The sequence below is a fragment of the Borostomias antarcticus genome (assembly GCF_949987555.1).
Source record: "Borostomias antarcticus genome assembly, chromosome: 2".
NCBI lineage: Eukaryota > Metazoa > Chordata > Actinopteri > Stomiiformes > Stomiidae > Borostomias > Borostomias antarcticus.
The window spans coordinates 40,461,411-40,486,765 of record NC_140235.1 but is presented as its reverse complement, the minus strand read 5'-3'; the positions used below and the strand labels follow the sequence as shown (position 1 = coordinate 40,486,765).

Sequence of the window (25,355 nt, the reverse complement as noted above, 5' to 3'; positions counted from 1 at the left end):
ACTATATAGTAGGGTAGTATACGATTCGGAACGCAGCTATATACTTTCCCCCTTCCCTTGGTTTATATGCAGCACACTCCAATTAGGCTAGGCCTACAGGTGTTGTCAATCAAAATGAGTAATATCATTAATGTGTCAGCTCCAGCAGGTGAGAGATATTACCTGCTCTGAATGATCTTTGCCAGCAGGTGTCAGTAGCGTACAAAGCAAAGCATTTAGTGAGGCTTCAAGTATGAATCTTTTTTGCGATGCAATGTGCCTAAAAGCCTCGGTGTTTCAGAAAGCAGTTCGCTATCACTAGGGCTAGCTTTAGGGTTGGGTTTAGGGTTGGGTTTAGGGTTGGGTTTAGTTTTGGGTTTGGGGTTTGATCGGTCTCTGCACTTATGGGAACTAGCCTTGTGCACAGGCCGTGGCTGTATCCCATCTACCCCGAGGACAGGCGACGCGAGGCTAGATTTGAACTGTCACGTGACCATCTATCCTCGGTCTCTGATTGGTCCGTTAACTGTTAAATGACCTCCGTTTACAACTTCAAATCTGGATATGTTGCGTAGCTAACAGGTACACAACCGTGAGTTAGCCTTCACAGCCTTTGTGTTTTCGAGCTAATGAGCTAATACAGAGTTGTAACATGAGCTAGGCAATGGTTGTAGCTAGCCTAATGTTCCTTGTTTGTTTTAGCTATGTCTAGTTAGCCAGACAAGCTTTAGCTAGCTGTTAGCTAGCTCACAACATTAGCTCACGTCAAGCTGGACCATTTCGCCAACAAGAGTCAGGTTGGACACGATGAGTGCCGATAAGCAAGAGATCAGAATAAAAAGAGTGTCCTCTAGAAAGAGGTCCAGGGACTCGGTCAAAAGCCACCTGACGCCTGTCAGAAAAAGACCCTCGGGAGGAAACAGCAGCACGGGAGAAGAGGTGCAGAACAGAATCACAAGGGATAAGTTCAGTGATGTAAGTTCAATCAATCAATCAATCAATCAATCAATCAAAGCTTTATTTATATAGCGCATTTTATACCCAGAGGCAACACAATGCGCTTTACAGAGAACAAGGGAGGTGGGCATACGACCCACTCTCTACATATTCCAGAGGGAAGCAAAAAAACAGTATCACCCGGGGGCCAGGGGGCCCCTAAATACAGACCAACAAGCCATAGTGATTAGAACAGGTCGTCAGTATGTGGAGTGAACGATATCAAACAATAACAATGCTGTTTCCTCTTTGTAGTATTGCAGTGACAATGAGGATTTGTTCGGGAACTATGACAGCCTTGTGGGGGACAGCTCCATCATGGCGAGGCTTGATGACATGGAGCACAACGCGAGACAGCAGGACCTGGATCAAGCAGCCAATACAAACCCTGTGGACCATCACCAAGACAACCCCGATTTCACGTCACTGCGGTCAACATGTCTGAAACATGTCGGTGACACTAGTCTCACCGACTCCATCTTAGATGGCTTCAGGGATGACTTCTTTACAGACGTTCCAAGCGCCCAGCATGCTTTTAAACAAGATGGTCTCCTGGGCGCTGAGAATGACCTCTGTCCAAACGGGGACAGGACATCCACACCGGTGAGAACCCCAGAGTGGAGGGCTGTCCCGACGGAGGACCGAAATGAGGGTGACGCGCTAAACGTCACCCCCAAGACGACAAGGAGGAAGAGTGTGACCGCTAGTCTGAAGAGAGCCATGATGGGCAACGCGGCCGCTCCCTCCAGCGTTTCTCGGACGGCCATGCAGAGGGAGGCGGTGGTCACCGAGGAGATCAGCTTCGCCATGCAGGCCATGGAATCTGTCTCCGTGGAAACGACGGACATCGGGCCTTTCTTTGGTCTCCCCACCAAAGTGAAGGAGCTCATATTGAACTTCAAAGGAATCAAAGACTTGTATGGTGACTATGTCCTCCATAGCTCTGTGACTCACTAAGCAGGCATCTCAAATCAAATCAAACTTTATTCGTATAGCGCATTTCATACACAGAGGCAACACAATGTGCTTTACAGAGAGCAATGGGAGGGTGGGCATAGGTCCCTAAATATTACAGATCCCCTTCATATCCCATTAAACAGCAATGCTGATCATTCAAAGCTGTTAATTAGTGTACAATTTGATCTTGTGTTTTGCTCATGTGATGTGTACAGTGTGTCCCATGTTTCAGAATGGCAGAAGACGTGTCTGAACCTGGACTCTGTTCAGCAGAGGAGGAACCTTATTTACTCACTGCCCACTAGTGGCGGGAAGACCCTCGTGGCAGAGATTCTCATCCTGAGGGAGCTCTTGTGCAGGAAAAAAGATGTACTTTTCATCCTCCCCTACATCTCTCTAGTGCAGGAAAAGGTACAGGACATGAGCCTGACGTGATGTATTAAAAATGTAATTTTATTCGTATATCTTCTCTTCTCTGCCTTTCACAGAAGATGTATTTGTATATTTGATGGCACATCAAAGTATTTCCCATGCGCTCGCAGGTTCGAGGGTTGGCGGGCTTTGGTTTGGAGCTGGACTTCATGGTGGAGGAGTATGCAGGCAGTAAAGGCAGGTTCCCTCCAGTGAAGAGGAAAGGGAAGAGGTCTTTGTACGTCGCCACCATTGAGAAAGCCCAGAGTCTGGTCAACTCCCTGATCGAGGCCGGCAGGCTGGACAACATTGGACTGGTGGTCGTTGACGAGGTACCAAGTGGGGTGTTTTAAAACGTGCAAATATGGACCACACACACACACACACACACACCAATAATTTCCTTCTTTTCAGCTCCACATGCTCGGTGATGGCAGCAGAGGAGCGGTTATTGAGATGACTCTTGCCAAAGTTCTGTACATCAGTGGTAAGTGAGATTTTCGCCTTAACATTCACCGCCATGTCTATCGAGGTGTTTTGTCAACATGTGCACGTTCCAACGTTCGCTGTGTTTCACACAGAATCGACTCAGATCATTGGAATGAGCGCCACGCTCGGCAACGTCCGAGACCTTCAGAAGTTTCTGAAAGCAGAGAATTACACCAACGACTTCAGACCCGTATGTAATTCACTTCCTGGCTGAATTGAATCACCATCATACACGTCGCTATCAGTATCGAGCTAATATCATCACAAGCCCTACAATAACTCTAATATAATCTGATTATTCAGTCGGTCTCTGGTTGTGGTTGTGTTGACAGTGCGGCGTGTCTGTTCCAGCTGAAGGAGTGTCTGGTTCTGATTGTGGTTCTGGTTGTGGTTGTGTGTCTGTTCCAGGTCCAGCTGAAGGAGTGTCTGGTTCTGATTGTGGTTCTGGTTGTGGTTCTGATTGTGGTTCTGGTTGTGGTTGTGTGTCTGTTCCAGGTCCAGCTGAAGGAGTGTCTGGTTCTGATTGTGGTTCTGGTTGTGGTTCTGATTGTGGTTCTGGTTGTGGTTGTGTGTCTGTTCCAGGTCCAGCTGAAGGAGTGTCTGGTTCTGATTGTGGTTCTGGTTGTGTGTCTGTTCCAGGTCCAGCTGAAGGAGTTTCTGGTTCTGATTGTGGTTCTGGTTGTGGTTGTGTGTCTGTTCCAGGTCCAGCTGAAGGAGTATGTGAAGCTGAAGGACAGCATATACGAGGTGGACCCCCAAGAGGAGGAGTGTCTGAGGTTCTCACGACTTCTGAATTTCAAGGTACTTTTTAATGGTCAAAAAAAAAAAATTGTCGGAGGTTTCATATTGAATAAATCAGCCATGTTCGTCCCCTGACTAACGTACATGTGATCCCCCAGTACTCCAGCGCAATGCAGAAGATGGATCCGGACCATATTGTTGCCATGGTGACGGAGGTGATCCCGGCACACTCGTGCCTCGTCTTCTGTCCCACCAAGAAAAACTGTGAGAACGTGGCGGGGATGATCTGCAAGTACCTCAACAAGTAGGAACCTCAGCTAGCGTACTCTCCCCGTATACAGTAGGAACATCAGCTACCGTACTCTCCCCGTATACAGTAGGAACATCAGCTACCGTACTCTCCCCGTATACAGTAGGAACATCAGCTACCGTACTCTCCCCCGTATACAGTAGGAACATCAGCTACCGTACTCTCCCCGTATACAGTAGGAACATCAGCTACCGTACTCTCCCCGTATACAGTAGGAACATCAGCTACCGTACTCTCCCCGTATACAGTAGGAACATCAGCTACCGTACTCTCCCCCGTATACAGTAGGAACATCAGCTACCGTACTCTCCCCCTTATACAGTAGGAACATCAGCTACCGTACTCTCCCCGTATACAGTAGGAACATCAGCTACCGTACTCTCCCCGTATACAGTAGGAACGTCAGCTACCGTACTCTCCCCCGTATACAGTAGGAACATCAGCTACCGTACTCTCCCCGTATACAGTAGGAACATCAGCTACCGTACTCTCCCCCGTATACAGTAGGAACATCAGCTACCGTACTCTCCCCGTATACAGTAGGAACGTCAGCTACCGTACTCTCCCCCGTATACAGTAGGAACATCAGCTACCGTACTCTCCCCCGTATACAGTAGGAACATCAGCTACCGTACTCTCCCCCGTATACAGTAGGAACATCAGCTACCGTACTCTACACAGCCTCTAGTACTGAGCCTCTCTAGCCTCTAACACTGAGCCTCTACACAGCCTCTAGTCTCCACTTCCTGTTTCCCTAGGAGCTTCCTGCGGGTGCGGGAGGCGGAGAAGGCGGCGCTGCTGGGCGAGCTGAGGGGCAGCGGGAACGGCTCTCTGTGCCCCGTGCTCCGGAGGACCGTCCCCTACGGCCTGGCCTACCACCACAGCGGGCTGACCGGCGAGGAGAGGAGGCTGGTGGAGGAGGCCTACTCCTCCGGCGTGCTCTGCCTCCTGGCCTGCACCTCCACCCTGGCCGCCGGGATCAACCTCCCGGCCCGTAGGTGAGCCCCGGAACCCTGACCGGAACCCCTGACCGGAACCCCTGACCCCCGGAACCCCTGACCCCCGGAACCCCTGACCGGCCGGTCCGGTCCCAACGCAATCTGACCTGGTGATCTACGTCATACAACGCGTTTCCCCAACATACAACATACAAGCACTAAGTGTTTCTTGTTTATATGAAGAATTAAACGTCTCTCCATCATGGGTGGTTATGATATGATATGATATTTTTATTTATAATGCGCCCCCCCATCCAACTTTTACATCGGCCCTGGGTGCAGCCTGAGGAAAGACAAAACAAATGTACAGGACAACATTTAAGATGACAATTTCAAACAACCAGCCAATCAGACATGGGGGCACATTTAAACATTACACCTCATGCAATAGCACCAAAACGTGTGTGTGCGTGTGTGTGCGTGTGTGTGTGACCCAGGGTGATCCTGCGTTCTCCGTACGTGGCGGCAGACTTCCTAAAGAGGAGCCAGTACAAGCAGATGGTGGGCAGGGCGGGGCGCGCGGGGATAGACACCATGGGAGAGAGCATCCTCATCCTGCAAGAGAGAGACAAGCTCATGGTGGGTATCTACGCTATACAGCTGCCTATATCACGTCATAACACCCGCCTTCATTTGGAGGTTCTGTATGTTTCTCTCCTCTTCGTCTAGACCGACTCAACAAATGTAGATTTCGGGGATAAGCCTTGTCATTCGTTTACTACTGCCCAATCAGTGGCGACGATTCATGTGGTCGGCCAATCAGTCCCAGACTATGTGAAACAACAACAACCTAGCAACCGCTCCGCCCAAGACGATTGTGATTGGTTTAAAGAAATAGTGTCCCCCCCCCCCCCCCGTATCCCCCAATGGTAATGAGCACAGCCAGACCGTTCAAGTGTAGAGATCGGTCTGGTTATGCGAGGCTACTCTTCGTCTAAAGGAGGTTTGTGTGTCACTTTGTTTTGGCAGGCGAAGACGCTGGTGTCTGCGCCAATGGAGAACTGCTACAGCAACCTGATGCACGACGATGGGAAGGGCGTCCTGAGCCTCATCCTGTCACTCATTGGTTTGAACGTGAGTCTTGAACTTTGAACCGTCTGCAGGATGAATGCCCTCGAAAGTGTGATGTCACAATGTCTTAAAATTATTTTTTGTGTTTTTTTTTTTTTTTTATTATTTTTTTTTTTTATTTTTTTTTTTTACAAAATTATTGATTTTCAACACAGACAAGAATTATACATTTTCCCATCATATGAATAACAGAAAGAAAGAGAAAAAAAAACATACATATGAAGACAAATCAAATAAACATCCAATAAAAATAATAGTGCTATCCAACCATACACAATATGTAAAAATAAAATAAAAAATTAACTCCTGGCTGTTCGCCCCTCTCTCTCACCTTGACTTTGAGCACAAGCTTTTCCTCATATTGTCCTGCATACACGCACATCATTGATTAGTGTAGCCATATATAGCCAAACAGTCACATCAACCTTAACATTTACAACAAGTAGAATTAAGTTGAACTAAAATACTAAAAGAGCAATATTTAAGCCACAGGATATAAGAGAAACACTTATGAGACACTTATGAGTCTATTCAAGATGGCTGATGTCACGGTGTCTTAATCGATGACAGGGTTGTGTGTGGTTATATTCAAGGTGGCTGATGTCACGGTTTCTTAATTGATAACGGGGTTGTGTGGTTGTGTTCAAGGTGGCTGATGTCACGGTGTCTTAATTGATAACGGGGTTGTGTGGTTGTATTCAAGGTGGCTGATGTCACGGTTTCTTAATCGATAACAGGGTTGTGTGTGGTTGTATTCAAGGTGGCTGATGTCACGGTTTCTTAATTGATAACGGGGTTGTGTGTGGTTGTGTTCAAGGTGGCTGATGTCACGGTGTCTTAATTGATAACGGGTTGTGTTTGGTTGTGTCTCCGGTACAGATCACTTCCTCGTTAGAGCAGGTCAGGGCCTTCATGAGAGGCACCCTGCTGTCTGTCCAGGAGAGCCTGCTGTGCACAGAGAGAAGCCTGGACGAGGTCAGCCGGGAGTGTGTGGAGCTCCTGAAAGACAAGGGCCTGGTCACTGAGCTCACACACCCACAGGAGGGGACGCTACAGGTCACCAAACTGGGACGGGCTACCTACAAAGGTAAATGAGCCTACTACTACTAATAATAAAAATCTAATAATAATAATAATAATAATACATTTTATTTGTAACACTTTTCATTTAAAAAAATCTCAAAGAGCTACAGGTTTAAAAGCACAGCATAACAAAACACAATTGAACAAAAATAACATTATTTTAACAGTCAAAGGCCTTTTTAAAAAGGTAGGCTATCATGGCTCTCTCACGCTGTGCCAGCGTTAGAGAAAGTCATTCATTCAGTCAGACTCATTACCGTTTGGGGATAGGGGGGAAAAAACGCTTTCAACCAATCACAATTGTATTTGCCGGAGCGGTTGCTAGGTTGTTGTTTCACGTAGTCTTGGAGAATCTCCCATCGCCACTGATTGGCCGACCACATGAATCAGCACCACTGATTGGCCGACCACGAGAAAGGGCACCACTGATTGTGAAGTAATAAGCTAATGACGAGGCTCATCCACAAAGCCTGTATCTGTTGAGTCAGACTAGTTAACATTTGACTTCTCGCTTCTGGAGCTCAGTCCATTTCCTGTTCCAGAGATGTGGTGTTAGTTGAGTGGATGCTACCGTCTTAAGGTGTAACCTCCCACCCAGGAGTGAAAATTAACTTTTTGGCTCACGGTCACCTGCCAAGGGGACTGTAGATGAAAAAATCTACCGGCCAAGTTTTTTTTTTTTTCAGATAGCCTTCCGAAATCTAGTCGCCAATTGGAAATTTTACCTGCATTTGGCCGGTGGCAGGTGTTCATTTTCAGCCCTGCTCCCACCTCTCCCCCCCCCAGGCTCGGTGGATCTGGGCTGCTGTGCCGTCCTGTACAGAGACCTGTCTAAAGGCCTCGAGAGTCTGATGCTGGACAGCTTCCTCCACCTGCTCTACCTGGTCACGCCGTACGACATGATCTCCCAGTGCAAACCCGACTGGATGATCTACTTCAGACAGGTGAGAGCCACACCCCTCGCTCGCCTCCTGGTTCACTATTCCTGATGCGTTTCTGTGGGTTGTGGCAATAGCATAGGGTAGCTATTCAATGTATCGTAGCCGTCAGGCAGAAACTGTATCTCCAAAATGACGTTTTCAGAATGTTGGAAAGGAACATTCTAATTTCAGTTAAAAAAAAATAACAAGAAAATAAAAAAAAATCACATGATTAGCTGTTTAAAATGCATTTAATTGTTCCCAGGGATGGGAGGTGTTTAGGGGTGGTAAAGGGTAGTCCCAGTTTTCAATTGATGTAAAAAATAATAATAATTAAATCACCAAAATGGAGATACGGGATTTCCGCCTCAGCGACGGCGTTTGGAAAAATATGGTCTCGTTGAGCTCAACCTAGTAGCTAATGTGATTAGTTTTGTGTCCAGTTCACCACGCTGTCTGCGGCCGAGCAGAAGATGTCCGCGGCCGTCGGAGTGCCGGAGAGTTTCATCGCCAGAAAGGCTGCCGGTCAAGCCGTGAAGAAGGTACGACAATCAATCAATCAATGCTTTATTTGTATAGCGCATTTCATACTCGGAGGCAACACAATGCACTTTACAGAGAACAAGGGAGGAGGGCATACGACCCACCCCTACATATTCCAGAGGGAAGCAAAAAAACAGTTTCACCCAGGGGGCCAGAAAAGTGAGCTGTAAAAACTCTTCCCTGACCCCGACAGAGCGGACGGCCTCCATTGTAACAGAACAATATGGGTTATGTAATCCCACCAGCTGTTCGAAGTCCGGACGCTCAGAAGGTGGAGATTGCCTGGTATCGCGAGACTATAGTAATCCAAGTGGGTGAGGGGGGATTATAATTGGCTTTATATCAGCATCCTCTTAGGAATCCTAAGAGCTTATATTTGAAAGCCTAATCTTCAAACCGTTAAGTTAATCTTAATCAATCCCCTTGAATAATCTTTTTTCATCCACTAGATGGGCGGCATACCTAACTCGCTTAAGCCTGTGAAAAAATAAAACATGTTTTACTGTATTACTGTACAGCCGATCTGTGGTGATACGAGCGCAGACCAACCTCCCTCACCACACGCTTAGCAAGGCCATCCCTGTGTGTGGTTCCCTGTAGGGCTGGCTGGGTTTAAAAAATCGACTCATCGATTCTGAATCAAATGATTCAGAATCGATTCATGATTCCCAAAATCGATCTTTTATTTAATGAATGAATAAATGAATAGTTCATTCATTCAATGATTCATTCATTCATTCATTTTTGGAAATCAGTATCGATATCCAGCCGTAGGCCTGTTGATGTGTTGCATAACTTGGCAGTCATGTAATTAAGGTTACAGCTAAAAAAAAAAAAAACAGGTTTTAGTAACACTAACCGAATCGATATTGAATCGAATCGTGATAATCGATTCTGAACCTTGTGAATCGGAATCGATTCTTGAAATTCGAATCGATACCCAGCCCTAGTTCCCTGCCTGATGCCCTCTGCCTGGGTCCCCCCCCCAGAGCGCGGACCCCCTGGTGGCCGGCCGGCTGTACCTCGCCCTGGTGCTCTTCTCCCTGCTGAAGGAGACGGACGTGTGGAGCGTGTCCGACCGCTTCCAGCTCAGCAGGGGGTTCGTCCAGACGCTGCTCAGCTCCTCCTCGGCCTTCTGCTCCTCCGTGCTGCACTTCACCGAGGTACCGCCGCCCCTACGCCAGACATGTGACGGGGTGAAAATGTCACATCACCGTTATAGTGAGCGAAATGATCACGGTTAGCAGTATTGTCGCGGTGTTATAAAATGTGCTGAACATTTTCAAAAACGTTTTTATATTGAAAACCACATTGAAATCACATTGTTATATTGAAAACCACAAATAAAATGTGCAGCACTATGAACGTTTTGTTTGCATAAACACTAAAGTAATGTCTTGGGGACTGTTGTTAACATTGGACAGTATTTACAGTGAGTTTTTCAATGTGCGGAAATCAAACACGGTTTTAGTGATAATTTTATCACGATAAATTTAATAGAAATGTATCACGGTTTATCATTATACCAGTTATCACTACATCCCTACCCTACGGCACCCGCGCCGACACTCGCACCGAACCGCCATTTCACCTCACTTCATTATTCAGTCTGAACCAGGCTCCCGTTGCAGACGTTTTCCAAAATCGCCGTCGCCGAAGCAGTCCTCGGCAGTTGGTTCATCCCCGAACCAATCACGTTGCGCAGTTTAATTCCGTCATCGCATTCAAAGGGAGCCGTTATCTTCAAATCTTGCTGTGTGTGCTTGTTTGAGATGCGCAAGAAGAATATCTGTTAAGATTCTCCTTGTGTGCGTGATGCAACCCGATTTCAAAATTGATTAGGATTTTAAATATCCTGTAGTGTGAGCCCGGCATAACCTGATTGATGATCTCACTCTGTTCACCCCAGGAGCTGGAGGAGTTCTGGGCCTTCAGGGGCCTACTGGTGGAGCTGACCCGACGCCTGACCTACTGTGTCCAGGCCGAGCTCATCCCTCTGATGGAGGTAGCTGGGGTCATGCAGGTCCGTCTACACCAGCTCAGTATTTTAAAACAATTGCTGTTAATATTCTCTAATAATAGGTGTATATATGTTTAAAGGTTAAGATTGAAAACACCTTGCACCTACGGTATGCATGGTTTATTTGGTGCAAGGTATATTCAGGTGTTAGCCTAGCAAGCGCTAACTCAACCTGTTCTTCACAGTCAAGAGCCAAGCAGCTATACAATGCTGGTTATAAGACACTGTCTCACCTCGCCAACGCTGACCCCAATGTTCTCGTCAAGACTGTGGAGAACCTCTATAAGAAGCAAGCCAATCAGATAGTTTCTTCTGCAAAGGTTTGTCACATAGTTTTGCCGTTGTTTTTACTCCGTGTTTGCGTGAGTTCTGATGTTGTAGATGGATCTGACTTTGTTTTTACAGTAGTTGTGGTGTCTCTGTGTTGTAGATTAACCTGACTCTGTGTTTGTGGTGTCTCTGTGTTGTAGATTAACCTGACTCTGTGTTTGTGGCGTCTCTGTGTTGTAGATGAACCTGACTCTGTGTTTGTGGCGTCTGTGTTGTAGATGAACCTGACTCTGTGTTTGTGGTGTCTGTGTTGTAGATGAACATGACTCTGTGTTTGTGGCGTCTGTGTTGTAGATGAACCTGACTCTGTGTTTGTGGCGTCTGTGTTGTAGATGAACATGACTCTGTGTTTGTGGCGTCTGTGTTGTAGATTAACCTGACTCTGTGTTTGTGGCGTCTGTGTTGTAGATGAACCTGACTCTGTGTTTGTGGCGTCTGTGTTGTAGATGAACCTGACTCTGTGTTTGTGGCGTCTCTGTGTTGTAGATGAACCTGACGCTGTGTTTGTGGCGTCTGTGTTGTAGATTAACCTGACGCTGTGTTTGTGGCGTCTCTGTGTTGTAGATGAACCTGACTCTGTGTTTGTGGCGTCTGTGTTGTAGATGAACCTGACTGCGTTTGTGGCGTCTCTGTGTTGTAGATTAACCTGACTCTGTGTTTGTGGCGTCTGTGTTGTAGATGAACCTGACTCTGTGTTTGTGGCGTCTGTGTTGTAGATGAACCTGACTCTGTGTTTGTGGCGTCTGTGTTGTAGATGAACCTGACTCTGTGTTTGTGGCGTCTGTGTTGTAGATGAACCTGACTCTGTGTTTGTGGCGTCTGTTGTAGATGAACCTGACTCTGTGTTTGTGGCGTCTGTGTTGTAGATGAACCTGACTCTGTGTTTGTGGCGTCTCTGTGTTGTAGATGAACCTGACGCTGTGTTTGTGGCGTCTGTGTTGTAGATTAACCTGACGCTGTGTTTGTGGCGTCTCTGTGTTGTAGATGAACCTGACTCTGTGTTTGTGGCGTCTGTGTTGTAGATGAACCTGACTGCGTTTGTGGCGTCTCTGTGTTGTAGATGAACCTGACTCTGTTTGTGGCATCTGTGTTGTAGATGAACCTGACTCTGTGTTTGTGGCGTCTGTGTTGTAGATGAACCTGACTCTGTGTTTGCTGTCTGTGTTGTAGATGAACCTGACTCTGTGTTTGTGGCATCTGTGTTGTAGATGAACCTGACTCTGTGTTTGTGGCGTCTTGTGTTTGTGGCGTCTTGTGTTGTAGATGCTGCTGAACGAGAAGGCTGAAGCACTCCAGGAGGAAGTGGATGACCTGCTTACAAGGCCTCCGGATCTGCCCTTGTTGTAAAAAAAAAAGAATGTGTATTTGTGTGTGTGTGTGTATTTGTGTGTGTATGTATTTATAACAGACGACTTTTATTTTGGTGTTATTGTTTATAGTTTATTTGAGTGCCGTGTCTAATTAAAAAGTAGACAACACCAAATATGTCTGATGTTTGTGCGTGGTAAACCTGTGTCACCCTTATTAGGGTCACCTTTACAGTATTAGTGGGCGTACAGATATCAAGTTGCCATGTGAGTGCTTGGTAATGAAAGATGTGTGCCAACACACCCCAGTATCACTTTACTGTATCCGGAGGGCAACAAACAAGCAATACTACATTCTTGTTATTAATAATAAGATAGCAATGTACTTCTCTGCACTTCTCACATTCTTGAAGGATATTGCTTAAAATACATCATAGTTTCCTCTGCTGCAGCGCTTCCAGCTAATAAGGTCTGACAATCTACATTTTTTGAAAGAAATATAAATGATTCAAAATTCATGTATTATACCAGCATAAGAGTTCCCGTGTTCTGTCGTCTCGGCCTTGCAGTAAGAACAGAATAAAGGCATGCAAGATAAATGGTAATGTGGAATAAATAAGAAAAACATTTAAATTATATAAATGGTGTGCGTAAAGTGGTGCATGAAATTGCAAAAGTGCATATTTTGTTGTGTGTTTGTGTGTATGCACAATGGACTTCCGGTAATTCAGAAATGTCAAATGGAAACTGAAAATGAATGAAACAACAGATGGGCTAATGTTTTGCCTACAGATAGTCGTCAATAACATTAGGACCGCCCCCATTATAACACACACAGCCTCGTTATCATGCTGAAGGGCTCGGACCATAGCCCTCACATTTCCAGGTTGGGTACTATGGATCATGGTCTTCTGTGGCTGCTGGATGGACTCTGTTTAAGTTTGATTGGTCTTGACCTGAACGTGTGCCATCGCTTTGGACCTCAATAGGAAATTGGTTCATTTCCCCTTTGATCCCGCCAGCTGAGCTTCGTGAACCCGTGATGATGATTTGTGTAGATTAAATTGTGTTGGATGCGACGCCTAAAACGACTGTAGCTTGTACAGGACTGCAATCATGATACCAGTTTTCATACTCGTATCAGTCCTATCTCATGGGGGAATTAACGCGTTTGTCAACAATGAGAGCGATTCTGTGTCCGTCCATTTGAATGCGGATTTCTCTCGAGTGCTGAAGAGGGTGAATGAGCGCTTTTTGTCTGTGTCTATAGATGCAAACCTAGTCGCGGAGGAAAAGTTCATGTACCTTTTAGGGTAAGTCAGCTTACATTTGAAATCGTGTACATTGCTTAAATTGCCAGTTGATCTGTGGGTGTTATACCCTGAGTGATGCCCTGCTTAAAAGTAGCCTAAATTGTTAAGCAATGAACATAAGCCCGTTTTGCTCCACCAGGTCCCCTAAACTGCGGACATTGGCTAAAGCCTTGACCCCTGCCTTCTTGAGATTTGGAGGAACAAGTCAAGACTTCATGATCTTCAACCCCCAGAGTCCATATTCGAATGAATATCACCAAAACTCAGTTTTTCAGACGGGTAAATGATGATGTCACGTCAACTGTCCCGTCGACTTTAACCACATCCCTCTTTTGGTGTGCGTGGAGTTCCTGTGTTTCCTTCACTACACGTTCTCATCATGATTCATGTTTTACTTCAATGAGAGACAACAGAAAGATGATTCACGCTGAGCCAGTGACTAGCTTTCTTATTAAAGAAAGCCCTCTGTAACTCAAATGTGAATAGTGTGCGCCTCACTCTGTTTCCATTCACAAAAGCAGATTTGACAGGTAACGCGCCCCCTACTTGATCTGTATCCTGTTTTCAGGGGACACCTGTGAGAGGCTGGAGCTGCCCCCCTTGTTGGAAGAGAGGCTGAAGCAGGAATGGGCTCAACAGGAAGTGCTGCTTCTGAGGGAGACGCGGAACAGGAAGTTCCACAGGGTGAAGTTTACAGGTAGGGTCTTGAACAGGGCAGCCCTGGTGCAGGCTGGGATACTATTCGGGGCTGTACCCCGGCACACCTCCCTGCCAGGGACCATTCATTGTGCCATAGACTTTTTTCACTTGATCGGTAATGTAGACTGAAAAAGAAATGAAATAAATTTGACTGTCTTTTGGATATTTTACCACTTAGCTCGCGATGTTAAAAATGAATGTTTGTTCCCCTCTCTCTATGAATGAATGAATCAATGAATGAATGTTTATTTCAAACATAATAAAAACAGATCTCTCTCTCTCTCTTTCCATGCTTTTCTCTCTCTCTCTCTCTCTCTCTCTCTCTCTCTCTCTCTCTCTCCCCCCCACCCCCCCTCTCTCAGAGTATGCTGTGGACCTCCTGTACTCCTTCACCAACTGCTCAGGCCTGGACCTGATCTTTGGGCTGAACGCTCTGCTCAGGACAGCGGGGAACTCCTGGGACAGTAGCAACGCCCGGGATCTGCTCCGGTACTGTGAGTCCAGACAGTACCGCATGGCCTGGGAGCTGGGCAACGGTGAGGCTCGCGCTCAGAGACCGCAGTATAAGGCCCTAGTTTTCCCCTAGATTAAGAATCCAGGTATTACTACAGTATGTTGCTGACATGCTCTCTCTCTTTCTCTTTCTCTCTCTCTCTTTCTCTCTCTCTCTCTCTCTTTCTCTCTCTCTCTCTCTCTCTCTCTGTCTCTCTTTTTCTCTCTCTCTCTCTCTCTCTCTCTCTCTCTCTCTCTCTCCCTCCCTCTCTCTCTCTCCCTCCCCAGAGCCCAACAGCTATGAGAAGAAAGCAGGCGTTCGTGTGGACGGCTACCAGCTGGGCCAGGACTTCGTCACGCTCCGGGAGATTCTACGAGGATCCAAACTGTACCAGAACACGGGTCTGTACGGGCCGGACGTCGGCCAACCACGGGACCACCGCAGAGACCTGCTAGAGGGGTGAGAACCCACCGGGCCCTGGCCCACGACCCACCAGAGGCCTTAGAACCCACCGGGCCCTGGCCCACGACCCACCAGAGGCCTTAGAACCCACCGGGCCCTGGCCCACGACCCACCAGAGGCCTTAGAACCCACCGGGCCCTGGCCCACGACCCACCAGAGGCCTTAGAACCCACCGGGCCCTGGCCCACGACCCACCAGAGGCCTTAGAACCCACCGGGCCCTGGCCCACGACCCACCAGAGGCCTTAGAACCCACGGGGCCCTGGCCCACGACCCACAAGAGGCCTTAGACCCCACCAGGCAGGTAGCAAGGTTACCAGGCTGGGTTCAAAGTTCAAACAAGCACTATCTGGGATGTGTCTACGCGTTTCGCAACCCAGTTTAGCGATAACACCATTGAGTTTAGGGTTAAGGAAGACCCTCACCCTAGCCTTAACCTTAACCCTAACCCTTAACCTTAACCCTAACCCTACACCTGACCCTCACCCTAACCTTAACCCTACACCTGACCCTCACCCTAACCTTAACCCTAAACTCTATGGTGTTCTTGCTAAACTGGGTTACGAAAATAAATCTCGCATCTGGCACCAGAGGAAGAAACGGTGAGCGTTGGACTTGCTGAGTGAGTGAACGTTTTTTTTAAAAGTGTGTTCTGCTGGAGGACCTCAAAAGTAGGAATTTTTAAAGGGAAGGAATTGAATTAGCTGATGATTCTGCTATTGAATTAGGACATGTGATCTGAATACCTCCCATTCTCAGCCTCCCATGAACAGAACGCTTTCGTTTCCTGGTTCAACTGGTTTATGAACCTTGAGTTTTTTCACTTCTTTATCTATACTGACGAAGGTGTCTACCAAAACCCCCTCACAACTTATTTACATTTATTATATTTTATCTTAAGATACTTCACACACAACTGCCACATGATGTGTGTTGTGTGTTCTTCGGGCAGGTTTTTGGAGAGTGGCGCCGAGGCGATTGATGCGTGCACCTGGCACCAGTAAGTTGAACGGTCCCTCAGGGTCCACATAGCGCTGTTAGCTGTCATGTGCTACTGACCGTAGCGCATTAAGGCACCAAACAAACTCGGAGTGGACTCCTGCTCACGGGCGTCGCTCTGAAGCTTTGTCACGTGGGTTTGGCAAACAAGGAATGAGGAACTCTGCAAACCTGTTGACTAGCGCAGTGATACTCTCACGTGTGATGAGACTGTACGAAAAGAGAAATTATCTACAGTTCAAATCTAAAATGTCTGCTTTTTTATTTCTCAATAGAGCATATTTCACTGAAATGATTTTGTGTGTGTGAGATATGGATATTAAATGGATGCGTTTTCCCCTCTGCTAGTTACTATGTGAATGGAAGAGACACATCTCTGGAGGATTTCCTCGATCCTGAGGTCCTCGACACTTTGGCCCTGAAAACCAACGAAGTACTAGAGGTAATGATTAACGTGTGACTTTGGATGAACCTCTTTCACGTGATAATGTTTACATAATTGCCATATGATCGATGAGTTGGTGCTCTACTCTGTCTGTCTGCAGACCATTGACCTGGTGTCCCCTGGAAAGAAGGCGTGGCTTGGAGAGACAAGCTCCGCCTATGGGGGCGGGGCTTTGGGACTGTCTGACACGTTTGTTGCTGGTTTTATGTGAGTAGCCAACAGTATATACTCTGTGTAAGTGAATGCATATAATTTGGTTTCTTTACAGTTAAATTATCACGTGGCCCCTCTAAGGCAGGGTGAGCTGACGAACCCCTGTCTTTGGGAGCGTTGGTAGTTCATTGAATTTCCGAGGTCATGTATTAGCCTCGGTCTCACGATCACATGATCGCTCTTTCAGCAGTGTTCCAGAGAGACTGTTTGTACGTTCATGTGCAAAATATGAGGAATGCCTTTAAAAAGCATGTTTCCCATGATGTATCCAACACCGACTTAATCCAGGACTCTTGTACAGGATTATTGTAAATCTCATTCAATACTCCTGAGACTTTTCAGCATTAGATCTTGGTTTATGAATGCGATTTCACAACTCTGGTGATAACCTTGGTAAGCTGCAAATATCAGTAGTTCAACAAATAATCAGTAGTTAAACAAATAAATACTATTGTGCCGTGTAATTTTTTGTTGCTTTCTACAGGTGGCTAGATAAACTGGGACTTGGTGCCAAACTGGGATTGGACGTTGTCATCAGGCAGGTTTTGATTGGCTCTGGGTCCTACCATCTGGTGGACGACAACCTGGATCCTCTTCCTGTAAGCAGCGAGTCAGTTCCTTCAGAGTAGCCGTCTACTCTCTCCCTGACCTGTCTCACAATCCACCAAGTACTCAACAAGAACGTTGTTGTCCGGGACAATAATAGTTTCTCTGTTCTGAATGTGTTTTTCTCCAAGTACTCTTCGCATTTTAGGATCTCTACATTTTCTTTCCTTATAAATGTCTAATTTTTTTTAATAAAATGTCCTTCTGCTCTGTGATAACAATGTATGATGATGATGATGATGATGATGATAATAACGATGATGATTGTTCATGTAAAGCTGTCTTGTCACTTTGGCAGGACTATTGGCTGTCGGTTCTGTATAAGAGACTTGTTGGACCAGAGGTTCTGAGCGTAGAAGCCGTCTCCATAACTAGCCAGAACAAAAGAGTCCGGGTTTATCTGCACTGCACCAACAAGAAGAGGTATTCCAAAACCCAACCCTTTCACTTTGTCTTCTGTGGTGCATATTAACAAAGACAATCGTAGTCCTATAACTTTGAAGTGTTTTATTTGGTTCCAAACTGAAGTCTTTGTCTGACTCTCCTCTCTCTAGCTCAAGCTACAGGAGTGGCGCTGTCACGTTGATCGCTATGAACCTCAGTAAGAGTCCAGCCAGGGTCGTTGTTCCAGCTCAGGTCTCTAACAGCACCGCTGAGGCCTTCGTTCTGGAGTCGGACCAGCCCGGAGAGGACGGACTCTACTCCAGGTAAACAACACTGGCGCCCATTACTGTTCTTTTATTTATTTTATTTTATTTAACCTTTATTTTTACCAGGAATATTCCCATTGAGATTCAGAATCTCTTTTACAAGGGAGTCCTGGCCAAGACAGCAGCACAATAGTTCCACATTTAAATACACAAAATGAAAACAAACATAAAACAATTTTAAAAAGTTGGCAATTCATATCAAGGCATTATAATCACCAGCAGCGTTTAGTATCAGGACATGTGCATTGAGTACTCAAATAGTCCTTAATCCTAGTTTTAAAATGTTCCATACTTGGCAGGTAATCCAATTTAAGATGTCTCTGTAATTCACACTAGGATGAGGGTGTGACTGTCTTTCACCAAAGACAGTTTGTGTTCGTGTATGAATTGCATACATAATTAGTCCATCTGACCGAAGATTACAGCTCCTGGTGGTGACTGTAAAGGAAAACCCTTACTTGGTTTAGTTTAACACGCTGAGTGGTCGGTCAAGCTGGTTTTAAACAAAGGCAATAGTTTTATTCTGTTACGATTTGGACTCTAGCACAGGAAGTGAATCCGGGCAGAGTGAGTCAGATGTGGACGAGGTCGATAGGTTATACAGTGAAAAAGGAAGTGACATAGTTTCAGGATGAAGAGGACAGGGAAGTGATGTCACACAGGAAGAATTTGTAGTTTTAACAGACTGATCTATGAGAACGAACTACAAAGTTAGAACAACAGTCAAGTAGGAAAACAGAACACTTTGGTGAGACTTGAAATTCATTCACATGACTTTAGAAGCTCTCACCTGAACGTTATTCCAGAGAGGAAGGACGACTAACTGTGATCTCCAGGTCTGTGAGACTCAACGGCGAGGTGCTGAAGATGGCGGACGACAGAACCCTCCCGGCGCTCCGAGGGAAAACGCTTCCGGCAGGCGAACGCCATCTCCCGCTCCCGGGATTCTCCTTGGCCTTCTACGTCCTCCAGGAGGCCAGGGCACGGGTGTGCCAGTGAGTCCCGTGGGACCGGAGACGGACACACGGACGAAACTACTGCCTAATGGACACTGCTGCTGAGTACAGGTTCTCAAAGAATGTACATAGGAGGGTATATGAGGTGATGACTACTGACCAAATTATATCAGATGAGTTTTCTACATGTGTTTAGAAAATAGTATCAAGTCTATATTTATAAAATACTTTTGAAAGATTTTTCAGGCACTGACTTGTTTCACAAATCGCTGCGTTCTATATTGATTAGGCTCACACACTCAGATGGCATTTTAATCAATGTAGATTGAACGTGGCTTTTTTCCACATGCCAATTTTACCTGTTAACAGTTCACTATTGTGCTGCACTGATTCACCAATGCGGAGCATGCATTTTTCTAAGTTAAACACTGGGGAAAACATGAGTTATTTTTATATTTTCTACATATAAAATGTTTTTGATGGGGAAATTAATAAAACGCTGTAAAGAAGTCAAAAGTTAGATTTATTTCCTTCGTTTTTATTTTAGCTTCTAATGAGTTAGTGAGAGGCAACACCCAGACATTGTTCATATGTCATACTCATGATATACGACTCAAACGATGACATCACTCTTCCTGTTCTTCGCCGTGTGTGATGATGTAACAAAGGGATTTGTAGTCCAGGTTGCCTGCGGAGTCGATGGTGGACGACTGGAACATCTGTTTGACCTGGAACCAATCAGAAGACAGTTGGTAGGGATTTGTACACACATGTTTTCATCCAAGTAATGGATACAAAATGATGTATTGAACTTGAGATTTTTTGTGTACCTCTTCAGCTGTGAACTTGTCTGCTTGTGTCATCAGTAAGCGCTGTAGTCTGTAGAATGTTGATAGGTTAGTGACATCACTTTTATCAAATACCAACCATAACCTTTGTGGAGTTACAGAAATACTGTACAAAACCAGAAAGTATCAAATGTGCATGAAAACGTACTCATCTTTGTGAACAGAACCCTTGGCATCGGGATCAAACATTTTGAAGGCGTTCGTTATGGTTTCTTCTGGATCTGTGCCTACACACACACACGGGGGGGTCTCAGAGTTAGCGTGTTGTACCATACGTACATCTCAGAATAACAGGAACGTGACGCGTCTCTAGTCTGTAGGTCTCACCATGGAGCTTCTCTCCAAATAGGTTGAGGAACATGGTGAAGTTGATGGGGCCGCTGGCTTCTTTCAGCATGTCTTCAAGCTCGTTGTCCTGGACGTTCAATTTACCTGAGGGACAGAAGTCAAAACGTAAGACTAACGAGCACCTCCGTATTCACAGACCTGCTGCCAGAGCTCATGAAGACGTACGATGACGCATCCCAACGCCAAGCGTCTATAGGATACAAACCCAGAGATGCATAGGTGTCCTTCAGGTCTTCCTTGTCAATAAATCCATCCCTGTTCTGATCGATAATTGTGAACGCCTGCCCCATTGGGAGAGAGGAAACAAACGAAATGTCAACTCATGTTAGATGTGATGAGAAATTTAGGCTACTCTTCAATATTTTTTTTCACACTATAGAAACTCTTTGATGGTTCTTTAATTAGCAAAGACGACATGGCAAGGTCACTTTCATTCACCCGGAATATAATTTAGACAAAAATGGAACAGGAATCTGAACGTACCTCTTTGAATTCCTGGATCTGTGACTGCTCGAACATGGAGAACACGTTGGACGAGGCCCTCTGGGCTCTCTTGGCACCGCCTTCCTTCTTCTTGGTCTTTCTACTGGCCTGGATGGACACTTTGGCTAAGTTATGCATGCATGCTTACCTAGGTAATCACATGCACATCTTTCTTGGTGCTGGGTTGGTTTAAACTGTGAATAAATGATTATAGAACCCGCGGTCTGCTCCAAAAAATCGTTTTATTCCTTGTAAAAAAAAAAGGACAACTTTGCTACCCTGTCTGGGTCTTCGTCAGGGTCGAAACGTCTCTTTTACAAGGAATTAAATTATTTTTTTGAGCAGAGTGCCGGTTCTATAATCATTTATCCATTAGCTATACATGACCACGGTTACTCTACAGATCACAATACAACCCAATTCAATCTTTATGAGCTAGCATATTGGTAAAAAAAAACATTTGATTAATAAAAGATCATTTTACGGTTACAGTTTTACAAACATCTCAATAGCTAAGAAACAGAAGTAGACCATAAGACAAGTGTGAACACGCTCACCATGTCCCTCCGAGTGATGGTCCTGGCTCTGAATGTGCCTAATGGCCTTGGGAGGAGACAGCTTAAATACAGCAGCTGCCACTGCTGAGTGGGCCTGTGATGACGGCTGGCATAGCAGGGCCCAGAGGGGACCCCGCTAGTCCGATGGGGCCCCTAAGTCGGGCAAATGTTCTCCATACATGGACAAGTTCTCAAGCAAGGCCCAGTCTCTGAAGGGATGCAACAACTGCTGTCGGCCATCTTAAAGTGTTTCTATATTTATTTCATGTTGGAGGTAGAAATCCATTCAAGAGCTCACTGTTATCGTTTTAGGTGCTAAAGTAGCCATTTTTCTCCTCTTGGTTCATGGTTGGTGTGTTGGCATTGTAATGATACCACTCAAAAAAGGGTTTAATATAGAACTATTTCTAACATCAGAAGAATCCTCTGAAAAAGGTACCATATAGAGCCCTAAGATTCCAGAGAAAACCCTTTCTGGTCCATATGGTGCTATTTGGAGCGCTAAATTGTGCCTACTGATCTGTAAAGAACTTTCAACATAATGTAACTTCCAAATAGCACCATACGGACCAGAAAAGGGTTTTAGAGTCGTACAGTATTTGGAATATTTTATTGTTACCAATAGCTCTATATAGCACACCTTTTGAGCGTAGTAACAGGGAGTGAGAAGGCTACGGAAGAAAAACACAAGTGTCACGGTAATATTAAAAAGTCATACTGATGTATTATACAGTATTATATATTATCAGTATATAATACTTTTAAAAAACAGCTTATATAACTTCTGTAGTACAGTGTCTGGGATAAGCCTGCCATCTTTACCTTCTTGGCCCACACTATTCTCATTGATACTCTGAATTGCAGACTTGAGATTTGACCTGGGAAAAGTCCCAAAATGACTCCCCAAACGACTTGTTGGATCAGATGAGTGTGTGGACACAACTTCATTGTATTCCAGACCAGGCATTATAGAGATGTTATTTATAGTAATAGTTGATATTTAACACTTTAAGCACTGTAAATATATCCGATCATCTGTGAGCCTGAAACTTTCCAAATGTAGCCGAAATGCTGTATTAGTCAACAATGTTAATAATACCAATTAGAGAATGTTCATGCTTCACTAAGTGCATGCAGTCCTGTCTATGACCGCATGGTGGTGCTGTTGCCACGCGGTTGATACTTCCACGTACATCACCAATTTCACCAACACCCAACTGCACGTTCAGTGGTCGGCATGGATAGGTGCACTGTGTCAGACTACTGACTTTGTGATAATTCAGGTGTATCTATCTTTTCCAACATGATTATTCATGTTTTGCAGCATGTTTAATGGGATCATAACTGGAAGTTAACTGATTTGTGTTTCAAAACCTGTAAACTCTGAGGCGAGACAGATTGAGCACAGGTTAACAGGTCCATATCAATCAATCAATCAATCAAAGCTTTATTTATATAGCGCATTTCATACCCAGAGCACCTGAATCCTTTATCATCATTGGATATATATCTTGATAGCCATATTCTGTAGGGTTCTTAATTATTTACAACACCACACTGACATTCTATAAAGTAGCAACATTAAAGTGATTTTTCAAAGGTAACTTGGGTAACTACACTACCAAATACAAAGGTTATTTCCAGTCCATTAGGCTGTCAAAAAACAGTAGTAGAGGTGGGATGTTAAATATGAGCCAATAAGGTTTGTGAATTCCCTCCCAAGACAACTACACTACCCACACCCCCGTGCGTTGCACAGGTACAGCCATGTTGTAGGAAATCCGCTTGTGGTGGATTACTGTAATCCGACAGAGTCTGGACGACACATCGGATCACGACAGGAAAGCCAAGCCCCGAGGCCTGAGCACTGAGCACTGAGCCCACAGCTGCATCGCATCCCAGAATAGACAGAGGAAATTAAAACAGATTGGTGCGCGCGCTCGGAATCCCTGAAGAAGAACGTGGGTTTGGCAGCTCGAGCGTGGAGACCGTTTCCTGGGACACGAAGAAGAAGAAGAAGAAGAAGAAGTCGTCTCGTCTTCACGTCAACTGACAGCAGCTTGGCATCACCTGGCTGGATTGGGAGGGCAGAAAAACCGTTAATTTAATTAATTAAAGACATCTTCCCCTTTCCCCCGTGAGGTTAACATCACGTTTGGCTTAGCTTCCCTATCCCAAGGCTGGTCTTGGCTGTCTTAGTAGCGGAACACTGCCGAGACCGAGGTGCTAACGGAGCTAGCACAGCTAGCATTACAGCTAGCATAGCTAGCATAGCCAAACGGAGGAATTAGCATTAGCTTAGGGGCTGCGAGACACTTCCCAACGGTTGAGACGAGAAGAAGGATGTCGGTTAAAGAGCAAAATAAACTTTCGACCGTCGACCGGCCGATAAAAGGTATGAATGATTTATTTATTAATTTTTAAATGAGCAGTTGGTCCCAGGAAGTTGTGTTAGCATGCTAGCTCGCTAGCACCAGCAGAGGGAGGGGACGGGTTGGACGGGTAGAGGCTTGCTAGCCTGGCTAGCCTGGACATGTCTGCTGGAGGAACATCACAAGACAGAACCCTAGAACCACAGCCAGGACATGTCTGCTGGGGGAACATCACAAGACAGAACCCTAGAACCACAGCCAGGACATGTCTGCTGGAGGAACATCACAAGACAGAACCCTAGAACCACAGCCAGTACATGTCTGCTGGAGGAACATCACAAGACAGAACCCTAGAACCACTGCTGGAGGAACATCACAAGACAGAACCCTAGAACCACTGCAGTATGCTGGGTCCCAAACAAGGCTTTTACCTAATAAACAAACAAACAAACCTAACGTTAGCTAGCTAGCATGCTGTAAATATAACACACAATATAAGTTACTACGTTAACGTTAGGCTGGTGACATTGATGCAATGTTTTGTATCATCGTGCAAAATATGACAGCTATCTTAGCTGCTGTATAAAATAAACACGTCAAATCTAACTAGGTGTAGTTAGTAGCCCGGCAAATATCGTTTGACGCTTAAGATACCCAACTATTAGCTCACTAAAAGTTGGTTAATTAGTTTTAGGACTTAGCAATAGCTGGCTAAGAGCAATATATTGTTGTGTTCCTTCCTTGTTTAACGTTAAGTATAGGCCCTCCTTCTCAGAGACATAGATCGTAGCATAAATCTTATTCTGTGTTGATGTTTAGAGTTACTCTTCAAACAAATGTCTGCAATCCCGTGTGGGAGCTATTCTGATCGTGTGGTTTGGGAATGCCGTCCTACTGTCCGTGTTTTGGTGAGACATCGGCGTGTCTCCCGTGTTCAGTGTAAGCAGGTCTGTGTTGTCTGCTTGCCAGGTAGTTGGCAAGGTCTCCGTCCGTCTGTTTCTGTCAGGATGTGTATGATAGGCTCAATGGGTTAGCGAGGCTTAGGAACGCAAAACCGCAGGGGAGCATGAGCTCATTAAATCTACCTTCCTCTTAAGACAGAGAGAGGGAGAGGGAGAGAGAGAGAGAGGGAGGGAGAGCCACTGCCCTAGAGCGAGTCATGCACACACACTAGAGTCCCCGCCCCCACACACACTCAACAATCACAGCACTATTCACACACTCATTCTGTAGAGAGACCACCTCACTTTCACAGTATGCAAACTCACTCACTCCACCCACCCCTCACCCACTCACTCACACGCTGCGTGTCGTACCCACATTCAGTCCGTCACTTCTCGGTGGCCTCGGTTTTTCACATCTTTGAAGGCCAGGATTGATGTTCTGACCTTTTGGCTTAGTTACCGCTGGTAACTGGATCAGCCCTTCCATTTGCTTCACCCAGCCTGTCTGTAATGGTTCCATCCTCATTCATGATTTATGGGCTTGGGTCCTCTGATGGAGCTCTGTCGTCGGACCTGCCTCAGCGGACCCATGCTGTAGAGATAGCCTGGGCTTGGGTCCTCTGATGGAGCTCTGTCGTCGGACCTGCCACAGCGGACCCATGCTGCAGCGCTAGCCTGGGCTTGACTCGGCCATGATCCACTGACTCTTTTTAAAATTTATTTATTGATATTATTTTAAGGCATTTCTGCTTT

General features: G+C 45.7%; 4 protein-coding genes across 5 annotated transcripts in view; 3 read left to right on the top strand and 1 right to left on the bottom strand.

Annotated features, from left to right (window-relative positions):
- The first annotated feature begins 683 nt into the window (after nt 1–683).
- On the top strand, nt 684–12,222 carry helq (helicase, POLQ like). Its single transcript, XM_084452619.1, has 18 exons — nt 684–954; nt 1,231–1,897; nt 2,165–2,343; nt 2,475–2,675; nt 2,758–2,830; nt 2,925–3,022; nt 3,535–3,633; nt 3,732–3,877; nt 4,642–4,881; nt 5,319–5,460; nt 5,851–5,955; nt 6,832–7,039; nt 7,822–7,979; nt 8,399–8,497; nt 9,488–9,661; nt 10,408–10,521; nt 10,704–10,838; nt 12,112–12,222. The coding sequence occupies exons 1-18, from the start codon at nt 787–789 to the stop codon at nt 12,193–12,195; spliced, it is 3,090 nt and encodes a 1,029-aa protein (XP_084308745.1). The 5' UTR covers nt 684–786; the 3' UTR covers nt 12,196–12,222.
- Nucleotides 12,223–13,055: 833 nt separating this feature from the next.
- Nucleotides 13,056–19,546, top strand: hpse (heparanase). The gene is made up of 12 exons (XM_084461283.1): nt 13,056–13,468; nt 13,608–13,747; nt 14,037–14,165; nt 14,530–14,703; nt 14,948–15,119; nt 16,074–16,121; nt 16,469–16,562; nt 16,666–16,772; nt 17,263–17,377; nt 17,683–17,807; nt 17,939–18,091; nt 18,931–19,546. The coding sequence occupies exons 1-12, from the start codon at nt 13,272–13,274 to the stop codon at nt 19,091–19,093; spliced, it is 1,617 nt and encodes a 538-aa protein (XP_084317409.1). The 5' UTR covers nt 13,056–13,271; the 3' UTR covers nt 19,094–19,546.
- Nucleotides 19,547–19,666: 120 nt separating this feature from the next.
- On the bottom strand, nt 19,667–20,780 carry LOC311328486 (myosin light chain 5-like). Its single transcript, XM_084461284.1, has 6 exons — nt 20,730–20,780; nt 20,452–20,527; nt 20,226–20,330; nt 20,047–20,125; nt 19,881–19,929; nt 19,667–19,778 (listed from the first exon to the last, which is right to left on the bottom strand). The coding sequence occupies exons 1-6, from the start codon at nt 20,763–20,765 to the stop codon at nt 19,677–19,679; spliced, it is 447 nt and encodes a 148-aa protein (XP_084317410.1). The 5' UTR covers nt 20,766–20,780; the 3' UTR covers nt 19,667–19,676.
- Nucleotides 20,781–23,120: 2,340 nt separating this feature from the next.
- The window catches only part of ppp3ccb (protein phosphatase 3, catalytic subunit, gamma isozyme, b), a 15,388-nt gene continuing 13,153 nt past the window's right edge, over nt 23,121–25,355 (top strand). For both annotated transcript variants that reach the window (XM_084451317.1, XM_084451318.1), the window contains exon 1: nt 23,121–23,681. In XM_084451317.1, coding sequence (XP_084307443.1) covers nt 23,630–23,681 — 52 coding nt within the window. In that variant the 5' untranslated portion in view covers nt 23,121–23,629. The remainder of the gene's footprint in view (nt 23,682–25,355) is intronic.